The 12777-nt window shown below is 34.7% G+C and overlaps 1 protein-coding gene across 1 annotated transcript; it reads right to left on the bottom strand.

Annotated features, from left to right (window-relative positions):
* Nucleotides 1-9220: 9220 nt before the first annotated feature.
* LOC143558913 (uncharacterized) lies at nucleotides 9221-12574 on the bottom strand. The gene is made up of 2 exons (XM_077047650.1): nucleotides 11098-12574; nucleotides 9221-9327 (listed from the first exon to the last, which is right to left on the bottom strand). Exons 1-2 carry the CDS (start codon nucleotides 12572-12574, stop codon nucleotides 9221-9223), a joined length of 1584 nt encoding a protein of 527 aa, XP_076903765.1.
* Between the last annotated feature and the right edge of the window lie 203 nt (nucleotides 12575-12777).

The following is a 12777-nucleotide window of genomic DNA, read 5'->3' as shown; positions in this document are numbered from 1 at the left end:
GTTTGACACAAGAAAACCAAGTTTGGACGTGCTACACCCCAAAACGTGTAAAAGTAAAAAGGGGTTATGAAAACTCACCTTTGATATGGAGTAACAAGTAAGTAAAAACCCGAAAAGCGTTAAGTGAATCAAACCGGTTGAACCTCACGAGCTGGAATTAGACTTAATTGATGTTGAACGCGACTTGGCCGGAACCGAACCTTGGACGGATTAATTGGGATTACGGAGTGTGATTTAGAGATATAAGTTGTTATGAGCAAGTTGGTATGAAGAAGCGTGATCTATTTATAGTGTAAATCGAGCCATTGGAGAATTTATTGTTGTTAATGGGTTACTAGCCGTTTTCCGACCGTTGGAGCGGATTAATTAGGCCATCACGTGACGTTATTATTTGTTTTAAAGGTTGTTTATGGTTAACCGTTAGTGGAGATGAACGTTGGAACCTTTATTGGCCGCTAATTTGGCGTTTTGGTGTGTTATTAAGGTCGCCGGAAAAGTCCTGTCGCCGGCCGGGTTCTTCGCTGGAAAACCGAGGAAGGGGAAGGGAGTGGGGGTGGGTTTTATATAATATTAATATAATTTAAATAATTTTCATTTCTGGTCGCTGGAGTTTCTTAAACCTTGTTAATGTAATTTAATTCATTTTAAGTTAATAAGGTTTACACTTTCAACCCAAAACTTTATAATTAAATTATATAGTTTTCGGTTTTGGATTATTTACGCGTTTAAGCGGGTTATCGATAAGCCTCGAGTAATGGAACGTAATAATAAATGAACGACGTTTGAATATAAATGTCGGGAATGCTTTATTAAATGATCAATAATACACCGAAACGACCCATCGGGTCGGGTTTACAAATACAAATGCGAGTCGAAATTGACGAATGTCACATCGTACAAAGAGGCTGCAAATATTCCTGCATGGCAAGATGCCATGAAAGCAGAGTTTCTAACTCTTGAGAATACTAATACTTGAGCTGTTGTTGATCTTCCTCCTGGAAAGAAGGCTATTAAGAGCAAATGGGTGTTTAAAGTTAAACACCGAGCAAATGGCACTGTTGAACGTTGTAAGGCCCGATTGGTGGTCAGAGGCGATACCCAAAAGGATAGAATTGATTACAATGAGACTTTTTTCTCCTGTTGTCAAAATGACTACCATTCGTGGTCTTGTTGCTGTTGCTACCAAACGAAGTTGGCCCCCTTTTTCAACTTGATGTTGATAATGCTTTTCTTCTTGGGGATTTAGAAGAGGAAATTTATATGCATTCACCTCCTGGTATGGATCTTCCTAATCATCAAGTTCTTAAGCTTCAAAAGTCTTTATACGGCTTAAAACAGGCATCTCGGCAATGGTATGGAAAATTGTCCACTGCTCTAAAAACACGAGGGTACATGTTTTCTTAAAATGATCATTCTTTATTTTCAAAATCTATGGGATCCTCGGTGGTTTATGTCGCTGTATATATTGATGACATATTGATCACTGGGAACAATCTGAAGGATATTAATATTCTCAAATCCTTTCTTGATTCTTCTTTCAAGATTAAAGATCTTGGGCGTCCTAACTATTTCTTGGGAATGGAGGTCGTTTATACTACGAATGGTGTCATCATGTCCCAACACAAATTTTGCTAGGGATATGCTTTCAGAATTTGATATTTCCAATCTTTCTGTTAGTTCAAGGTTCATGAGGATTCATGAGGGTCTTCCTCTCAATGACCCTATACTATTTAGGAAACTTGTTGGGAAACTCAATTATCTTACTCATACAAGACCCGATATTGCTTTTGCTGTCCAATTCTTAAGCCGGGTCATGCAAGATCCAAGGCTTCCTCATTGGAATGCGGCTCTTCATACTCTTTCTTATGTGAAGGGTACTTTATCTCAAGGCTTATTTTTCAACAATAATCCTTCTTTTGAATTACAGTGTCACACCCCACCCTAAGGCGGAAATGCCGGAGTGTGATCCGTTTGCTCACAGCTCGAATATACTATCATAATTTAAAGTTGACAATATCTATTTAATTATTTTATTTCAAATGTACACACAATAATCAAATACAACAAAACAATTAAAATAAATAAATATAACAAGTTTAAATACATGTTTGTCTTCATTATAACCCTAAGGTCTTTCTAAGTGTCCATCCTTCAACTCAAGCAACCTGCATATGCGTAGAAAATGGAGTTTTGTCAACAAACTAGTTGAGTGAGTTTATCACCAATTTTTGACACCAAAAATAATGTTAATATAATAAATAAGCAAAACGTAATAAATGTGGTAATGAAATCAAACCATAAGAAAATAAGTTGTCGACTAAACCATTGCCAAGCGATTTCGGGCCAAAAACGAACTAGGAATCAATAATAAACGAAACGAGCTGTGCAGGTAGCCTATAGCACCGTGTGGTGGGCCTAGGCCACCCCACCACGTGGTGTTGAGCCAAAGGAGGAAAATTTCATATTTTGTCAACTTTAGTCCCTATAGTTTGGATTTAGGTCATTTAACTAACTTTTTATGCATAGTTTAAGATTTGAACAACATATAAAGCATAAGGGACCTAAATTGAACATTTTAAACATAATTACTTATAAAAACTTGATTTTTAATTTATAATAAAGATCCCAAAATACTACGGGTTGGGTTAAACGCAAACGAATACGAATTTAGAAAATCCGAAATGTTACAGTCTCCCCTACTTTAGGGAATTTCGTCCCAAAATTAAGGAAAACCAAAATATCATCGTTCTGAAAAGAATTTAAACTTTTAAGGAAAATATCATAACATAGAACTTTCAATAACCGAAGCAACGCTTCAAATGACAATCCCGATAAGAGCATTTATATATAGGATGTACCAGCAGCGTATCCACCATGTCCTTATCATCTCATCATTCGTACCGTTACCCAAGCTACCTTAGGTTCTAAATCATGACACACAATTGTACGTATTATGATTTTCATGCAAGGATTTGAATAATTATGTTCCGGACAATAATTACTCTTGTCGTCGGATGGTCCGCATAACTCGTTTCATCATGTGGGTTATAAAACATTTAAAACATTATTGTGAAAGAAACATACGTTTTGATAACTTTAAATATAAATACAAAAGATGCTTAATAAATGTTCGAGTTTGATTAACAAAGCCAGGTGATTTCTATTATATCTTTTGATTAGAAAAGTTACAAATTTTAGAGATTGAAATGAATTTCTTGAAGCAGACATTTGAAAGGAATTATGATGATTGAGAATAAGCTAAGAGTAGAATATGAAGTTAACCGTGATAGATAAAAGAACTTGATTCATGAGATGATATGCGCAAAAGTTTAATTCATAACAATTCTTAAGATCGAGAGTATAAATTCAAACAAAGATTTCGGTGAGTCAAGTTTAGTTAGTTGAGTATTTATGAGATTTAAAGAGAAGTTAATATAAAGTTATAGCTTTTCAAGTTTGTGATTTTGAGATGAGATTAATTTGATTAAAATATTCTTAAAATATTATAATAGTTAGTAATTAATAATTTAAATATTAATGATAATGCGAAAATATACGTACTTGAATTAAATTGTTAATAGATTAAATTGGGAAACGGATATTCCCGAACCACCGTGATAGTCCTATTCAAATTAAATCTTTAAAATTAGATAAAATATAAATTGGGTAATTGAAGATATTAAATTGGGAATTCGTGGATTTTTCCTTTTTCACAAAATCGTTATAAATATTTGAAAATATGTAAATTGAATTATCAATAAAGGAAATTTAAGTAAATAAAAAATTTTAAATTAAAGTGAAGCATATTATAAAATAAGATAAATCCGATGTTAGAAATGTATGAACCACCATGAATTATTCTAACAAATTACGAATTTATCGTTTAAAATGTTCAAAATTTTCAAAATGTATTAAAAGTCAAGTAGGGAGTTGAAATATTTATGAACCAACGTTTAGTTTCAAATAACGAACTTAATCAATGAATAAAGTGTGTGATGGGTTTTAATGGAAATTAAATCAAAAAGTCATTTTTAATGGTAAACGTTTAAATTAATCAATGGAAGATTTTTAATTTAAAAATGGAAATTAAATTTAGAGAATATATAATAAAAATTTACAACAATTGAATTTTAATAATAAAGATTTATAAAATGGAAATCAAGTTGTGAAAAGTAACATGAGGTAGTAAAATATTTATAGTTTAAAATTGGGGGTAATGATTTAAGTGCATTTATAGTTTAAGGGAATAAATGAGAGTAGATAATTTATTATAACAGATATAGTTAGTATAAGATTTCTTGTTCGAGGTCTTTTAGTTTTGTCGAGGTTGGCGGTTGGTCGATTGATGGCATACAGCAGCAACTCCTTGGCGATTCTAGTAGTCGTACGGTGATCGTGAAAAGCAGATGAACGACATTAGTTATGATGATGAACTCTTAGGGAAGACATTCTAGGAGGACCAAAGATAAAACTTTACGAGATGATGGGTAAGTTGTGTGGATAAGTTGATGCGGGATAATAGAAAAGTGTACTTAAATAGAATTGTGCAAGTGATGACTCGAGAACGAGTCGTGATTTAAAATAATGTGAATAATTTTTGAAGATATTTAATTTAGTAACTAATGTTTTGTAAAAATTTCAAAAGTAAAATGTTATTGGGTTGGGCTTTCAAGGGCTTCCCATGGTAGCTCGAGATCCCAAATAAAATAACGAAACATGTTCAATGAGTTGGCCTCCCATGAGTATTCCATGGCAATTTGAATGACCCAACTAAATAAAGCAACATAAAGTTTGTGAATTGGCCTCCCATGAGCATTCCATGGCAATTTGTTGGCCCGATCCAAATAATGTGTAATAAACAATTGAGTTGGTCCGCCCATAAGCGTGTACATGGCATTTAACTGACCCAACTAATTAACGAATTATCGAACCAATGGAGTTGTTCGGACCATGAGCATTACATGGCATTTAACCGACCCAACTAAATATCGAATCAACGAATCAAATATAAGTAGTTGGTGTATCTCGGGGACTACCCCGGACGATACGTTCCAATCCAAAAATTAAATCGAAAATGGTTTAAGAAATGAATAGTTGAAGTGCCCATGGATTTACATGGATTTTTCACCTAACTAAGCATTTAAAATAATTTAAAAACACAATTTGGAAGTATAACCGTTTAGCCGGTTATGTTTACCACGCAACCGTTTAGCCAATTACGGGTACCACTTAAAGTTATGGTTGTACGACATTTGTCATACTCCCACGCTTCAAGGTGAAAGAGCAAAACAAACACAGGAATTCTTAAGGAATTTCCCATAATAAAAGGCAATCTACTAAAATTAAGAGGATCTAAAAATATTTTGAAAGTTGAGGCATAACCTTGGAATTTGTGTGTGTGTGCAATAAATAAACAAGATAAATACAATTTAAATAATTAATCTAAGCAAGCTGTAAACAATTTATTAAATAGCACATAAGGCAGTTTCGATAAGCATGTATAGGGTTCCTAACATATGTCTAGGACAAATTCTAACGACCTATCTTATAACCTTTGGCTCTGATACCAATCTGTCACACCCCAACCTAAGGCGGAAATGCCGGGGCGTGATCCGATTGCTCACAGCTCGAAGATACTATCATAATTTAAATGTGACAATATCTATTTAATTTTTTTATTTCAAATGTACACACAATAATCAAATACAAAAAAATAATTCAAATAAACAAATATAACAAGTTTAAATCCATGTTTGTCTTCATTATAACCCTAAGGTCTTTCTAAGTGTCCATCCTTCAACTTAAGCAACATGCATATGCGTAGAAAATGGAGTTTTGTCAACAAACATGTTGAGTGAGTTTATCACCAATTTTTGACACCAAAAATAATGTTAATATAATAAATAAGAAAAATATAATAAATGCGGTAATGAAATCAAACCATAAGCAAATAAGTTGTCGACTAAACCATTGCCAATCGAATCGGGCGCCGGTAAATCAACTATGAGAAAATAAATAGAATAAGACCGTTGCCAAGCGAATCGGGCGGTGGTCAATGAGAACCCTCTCCAAGGGGATATGTCAAACGATTACATACAAAGACAAATAAACATGTAACAAATAGATTTGATTAATCACACACAATTACACGTTTGCTATTTTTGATATATATATATATATATATATATATATATATATATATATATATATATATATATATATTATAGGGGACGGTTTATGAGAGAAATGATATTACTGTGAGAAGTGTGAGAAATCGATCTAAACCATTGATTATGTGTAATCAACAGTTAAAAACAGAAATGGCATATTTGTAATTACCAAGACATCATTATAACATATTTTTTTATATAAAAAGGGTAAATTTGTCCATTTTGTGTAGGCCAGAATCAAATAAACACAAATAAGTTGAATCGTTTCCTTTTTTTTAGCCTTAATCAACTCTAATCATATCATTCACTGTCACTAAACCCTTCTTGAAATCAACTGTGATTCTACAATATTTATAAGATGATTCAATCACACACCTTTACTAGCAAATTTACCCCCTCGAAATTATACTCTCTACTAGCCACCGGCGGTCGCCGTTAGTTTTCCGGCTAAACTCGGTCGTCGCCTAGTCGGACACCATCTGAGGTATGCAATTTATCATTCTATTCATTTTCACATCCCAATCAAATGCCCCAATGTAACAAACTCTGTTTATATTGAACAAATTTTTGAGATGGAATTTTGGCAGTTTCTAGGGTTTTAACGGGAAAGATGATGATCTGAATGAGTGGGTTAAGAAATCAGTTTATATTATAAAATCATGATTTTTTTTTTATAAATCTAACAAAACAAAATGAATATCTTGCAACCAATTTTCCCGAATGATTGTGACCAACCTCTATTCGTTCTTGGTTCGGCCCTTGTTTCCAACTACCATGTCATTAGCCTCTAAATCTTTCGAGTTAAAACTATTCATTTGGTGTCTTATTTAATTTATTTTGATGTCTATTATATGCGTTTTATGTAATGATTGTTGTGTGGGAAAGTTATGTTGTGTGCTATATTTGTTTTACGGTGTAGTACATCATGGTTTTGTGTATGATAACTCATAATTGCGAATTTGGTCAACATTTTATCAGTGTAGGAGTTACTTATGCAATGTAGGAACTCATTTTGTATTTGTGTAGGATTTAAATTGTATTCAACTAATTAACATATGACTGTAGGATATAGTTATGCTATGTAGGAAGTCATTTTGTATTATGTACTTATTTATTTATGTGCAAATATTATGTTGTGTAGGACACATTTTAGTGGCGTGGGTTATTTTATCTTATGTAAAGCCCCATTCCCGGAAGCCCTACTTTGGCGTTGAATTTACTCATAAACACAGTTCTAAAATCAGAGTTAATAAAAAACCTTTCGCGGAATACATAATATTAAACATTCTTACATAACATAAGTGCTTGTTTTTAAACAAAATACATTAAGTCTTAAAAGATAACGTAAACGACACGTGAATCTTCTTTTCTTCGATGCCAGTCTTCACTTTGTTGTCACGAGGCTTCCCTCAAGCAACCCGTCGCATCCTATTCACCTGCGTGCATACTAAAAGTCAGCTACGCTGAGTGAGTTCTAGTTAATCAATTAACATACAATACATTCATGTTCTTACTCATACGTGTCCGGAGATACGTATTTCGGACTTTACTTACTATTACTTCTTTCATTCTTGCTTTACATACATACATACATTCATTCGTGCTCTCTTGCTTTCTTTCTTAATCCCCTACACCATCTCTACCATTACAGATATTTTTAAGGTCTGGTCCCTCCTGTCTCAGATATTATTAGGGTCTGGTCCCTTCTATCTCAGATATTATTAGGGCATGGTCCCTTCTGTCTCAGATATTATTAGGGTCTGGTCCCTCTGTCTCAACTAACCATACAACCATACCTGTCTCTTCACTCTTTCATACATTTATTTTCATACGTGCATACTATACATATCTTCTAATCATGTATATAAATATATATATACATACATACATACATACATACATACATATTCATTCGTATAAACATTCTATCATAACATTCAATACTTAATCATACATATATCATACACATATCATACGCGTATCATACACTCTCCACTTAAGGTAAGTGTATTAACAACTATCACATTGGGTATGCACACAGCCCCGAAAACATAACTAATAAGGGGCTAGAAACTCACCTGGAGTCGGTTTCTCTCGCCGTTGATGGTAATGCCATTCCTTAGTTGTGCACGGCTAACTGTACAATACATTACGCGTGTCAATTATCTATTACTAGTATATCTTATATCTATGCTAATGAAACCCTCAGCTAACGGGGGTCATGGAATTTAGCATGGAAGAATTTCTCATTGAAGAATTTCTCTTCTCATGGAATTTATCTTCTCATGGAAGAATTTCTCTTCTCATGGAATTGCCTCTTCTCATGGAAGAATTTCATCTCAGACTCAATTTCCCAAGTGAATTCCGGACCACGTTGAGAATTCCATCTTACTTTTACCAATTTCAACCTTTTGCGCTTTAAAAACTTGGTTTGCCTGTCTTCAATCTGTATCAGCTCCTCTACAAACTTGAGTTTCTCATTCACTTGTACATCTTTTAAAGGCATAGCAAGTGTCTCATCAGCTAAATATTTCCGTAGATTCGATACGTGAAATATGTCATGGATTCCTTGCATTTCTTTGGGTAACTCAAGTCAATAAGCTACAGGACCTATTCTTTCAACAATTTTGAATGGTCCAACAAAACGCGGACTTAATTTCCCTTTCTTTCAAAAACGAACTACACCCTTCCAAGGTGATACTTTTAGCAACACTTTATCTCCTTCTTTGAATTCTAACGGTTTTCGTCTTACATCAGCATAACTCTTCTGTCTATCACGTGCTGCTTTCAATCTTTCTCGGATTTGAATTAATTGGTCAGTTGTTCGTTAAACAATCTCGGGACCTGATAACTGATTATCACCAATTTCAGACCAACATACAGGTGTTCTACATTTCCGTCCGTATAGTGCTTCATATGGAGCCATTTGTATGCTTGTGTGATAGCTATTGTTAGACAAAAATTCCATCAATGCTAGGTGAGTACCCCAGCTTCCACCTAGATCTATAACACAAGCGCGAAGCATATCTTCTGATGTTTGAATTGTTCTTTCACTTTGTCCATTTGTCTGTGGGTGATAAGCAGTACTCAAATTTAACCGCGTACCCATCGCCCCTTTTGAAAACTTCTCCATAAGTTGGAAGTGAAACGACTATCTCTATCAGATATGATTGACAATGGCACACCATGCAATGATATAATGTTTTCCACATATAGTTGTGCCAATTTATCCATGCTATATGTTTCTTGAATTGGAATGAAATGGACTGATTTGGTCAGTCTATCAACAATGACCCAGACAGCATCATTTTGTCAGGATGTCTTAGGTAATTTCATAATAAAATCCATGGTAATCATATCCCATTTCCATATCGGAATCTCGGGTTGTGTTAACAATCCCAGAGGCTTTTGATGCTCGGCTTTAACCTTTGAACATGTTAAACATTTTGCTACATACAGGGCGATCTCTCTCTTCATTCCGATCCACCAATAATCATCCTTGAGATTATGATACATCTTATCACTTCCCGGATGCATCATATACTTAGAGTTGTGAGCTTCTTCCAATATTTTCTCCCGCAAGCTCCCAACCATTGGTACCCAGATTCTTTTCCCTAATCTGAGTATATCATCGTCACCTTTAACTAATTGATCTATTGTTCCATTTTCTTTTTCAGCCTTTATATTTTCTTGTTCTAGGGACAACTTTTGAGCTTCCTTAATCTCGATTAATAGATCAACCTTGAGTTCCATCCTCAAAGCTCTTATTCTTTTTGGCTTTTCATGTTCTTTTCTACTTAAAGCATCAGCTACCACATTAGCTTTACCTACATGGTAAACTATTTCACAATCATAATCATTCAACGTCTCCATCCATCGCCTCTGTCTTATGTTCAATTCTTTCTGATCAAATATATGCTTCAAACTTTTGTGATCAGTATATACGATAAATTTTACACTATATAAATAATGTCGCCATAATTTCAACGCGAAAATTACAGCTCCAAGTTCGAGATCATGTGTGGTGTAATTCTTTTCATGAACTTTTAATTGTCGTGAAGCATAAGCAATTACCTTCTTCCCTTGCATCAAAACACATCCTATTCCTGTATGCGAAGCATCACAATATACAATGAAATTATCTTGCCCCTCAGGTAAGGCTAAGACAGGTGCGTTTGTTAATTTTTGTTTAAGAGTCTCAAACGCCTCTTCCTGTTTTGGTCCCCATTCAAATTTAACAGATTTTCGAGTAAGTGAAATTAATGGAACCGCTATTCTTGAAAAGTTTTGTATGAATCTTCTATAGTAACCGGCTAATCCCAGAAAACTTCTTATTTGAGTCGGGGTCTTGGGTTTCTCCCATTTGGTAATAGCTTCAATCTTCGCTGGATCAACTTGAATGCCCTTCTCATTAACCATATGCCCAAGAAATTGTACTTCGGATAACCAGAATTCGCATTTTGAGAATTTGGCAAAAGCTTCTCTTTCCTTAATGTTTCTAGTATGGTTTTCAAATGAGTTTGGTGTTCTTCTTTCGTCTTGGAATAGATAAGAATGTCATCAATAAAGACAATAACAAACTTATCCAAGTAAGGTTTGTAGATTCGGTTCATCATATCCATATAAGCTGCCGGAGCATTAGTGAGTCCAAAAGGCATAGCAGTGAACTCATAATGTCCGTATCAGGTTCTAAATGCAGTCTTGGATATATCTTCTTCTTGAACCTTCAATTGATGATACCCGGATCTTAGATCAATTTTTGAAAAACAACTTGCTCCTTGTAATTCATCGAAAAGATCATCAATTCTCGGTAACGGATATCGATTCTTGATTGTAACTTTATTCAATTCCTGGTAATCAATACACATCCTCATTGATCCGTCTTTCTTCTTAATAAACAATATTGGAGCTCCCCATGGTGAAGAACTTGGTCGAATAAATCCTTTTTCCAATAACTCGTCCAGCTGCTTTTTCAGTTCCTTCATCTCAGTTGGTGCTAATCTATAAGGAGATTTAGCAATTGGAGCTGTTCCCGTAACTAAGTCGATTCTAAACTCAACTTCTCGATCAGGTGGAATTCCAGGCAATTCGTCAGGAAATACATCCTTGAATTCAGTGACAATTGGGACCTCTTCTAGTTTCTTAGACTCGGGCTCCTTGGTTACATAAGCCATGAATGCTAAGCAACCTTTTCTCACACAATGACTAGCTTTTATTTTTGAAATGATTCCTATTTTACCAGATTCTTTATCGCCAGCTATTCGCATCATTTTCTTATCTGGAGTTAAAATTTCAATAGCCTTTTCGTTACATATTATTTGGGCTTGGTTGGTGGCTAACCAGTCCATCCCTAAAATAACATCAAATACATCTAACTCCATTGGTAACAAAAGCACTGGCATTTCATATCCGGCTAAGGTAATATAACTATTTAATACCTCAGATATTTTGATTAATGACCCATTAGCTGTTTCTACTTCATATTGCTTACTTAATTTAGCTAGAGATTCATTCAATAGATCACAGAATTTATAATCTATAAAACTCTGATTAGCTCCATAATCAAATAAAACTCTAGCATAAGCATTATTAATAAGAAACGTGCCAGTAATCACATCTGGTATTTCTCCCGCCTTTTGAGTGTTAAGCATGAATGCACAGGCATTTCCTCTCTTGGCTTTATTCCTGGCACCACTACCACTGGCGCCTCCAGCTGTCGGTTTCTTCTTAGTGTATTCCGCACTAAAGTGCCCTTTCTCACCACAATCAAAACAAACAATTAACTTCTTCCTACAATCCTCCTCCTTGTGCCCTGGTCTCTTGCAAAAATTACAAGTCGAGAATGGATCAAATGTACGAACTTCGGACCTCACAACCGGTCTCATGCACTTTCCCTTATGTTTCTTTTCATAGTTTTTGCACAGTGGTCGATTGAAAACCACCATCTTCTCGTTACCCCTTCCAAACTTTTGTCTACCATCATTCTCTCTCTTCCTTTCTACCACCATCTTTTTCTCTTCATCCTTATTTCGAATCATACTTTCCATCAAATATCCTGCTAATTCAATGGCAGACTCAATGCTAGCAGGCATGTGTGATTTTACATGATCACAAATTTCCTTTGGCAACCCATAGATGTATTTGGTTACTTTATTGTACTCCGGTGTAACTAGGTGCGGTACAAGTCTACAGTATTCAAGGAACTTCGTGTTGTATTCCTTGAGATTAGTGCCGATAACCTTATGATTCCATAACTTGGTCTGAATTTGATCAACTTCATGTATCGGGTAGAACCTTTGTTTGACCAGTTCTTTGAAAGTTTTCCATTCCAGATTGTACATATTACTCCTTCCTTTGATTTCAATCAACTTGTTCCACCATTCCAGTGCCTCTCCTTTAAACATTTGAGAAGAGTACTGGATGCTTTCTTCCTCGGTACATTTACTTATAATAATTATGGACTCCCATCTCTTCGAGCCAACGGAGAGTAGTTATTTCCCCTTTATCCCCATAGAATTCCTTTGGTTTATACACTTGGAAATCTTTGAAGGTACATCCCATGCTAACTTTTGATCTTTTTGTTTTGCTCGGGACGTGTTCAGCAGTT

This window comes from Bidens hawaiensis, unplaced genomic scaffold (genome assembly GCF_021521415.1).
Source record: "Bidens hawaiensis isolate Kalapana, Puna unplaced genomic scaffold, B.hawaiensis_p1.1 tig00019670_1, whole genome shotgun sequence".
In the NCBI taxonomy this organism is placed as follows: Eukaryota; Viridiplantae; Streptophyta; class Magnoliopsida; order Asterales; family Asteraceae; genus Bidens; species Bidens hawaiensis.
This window is presented reverse-complemented; position numbering and strand designations above follow the sequence as displayed.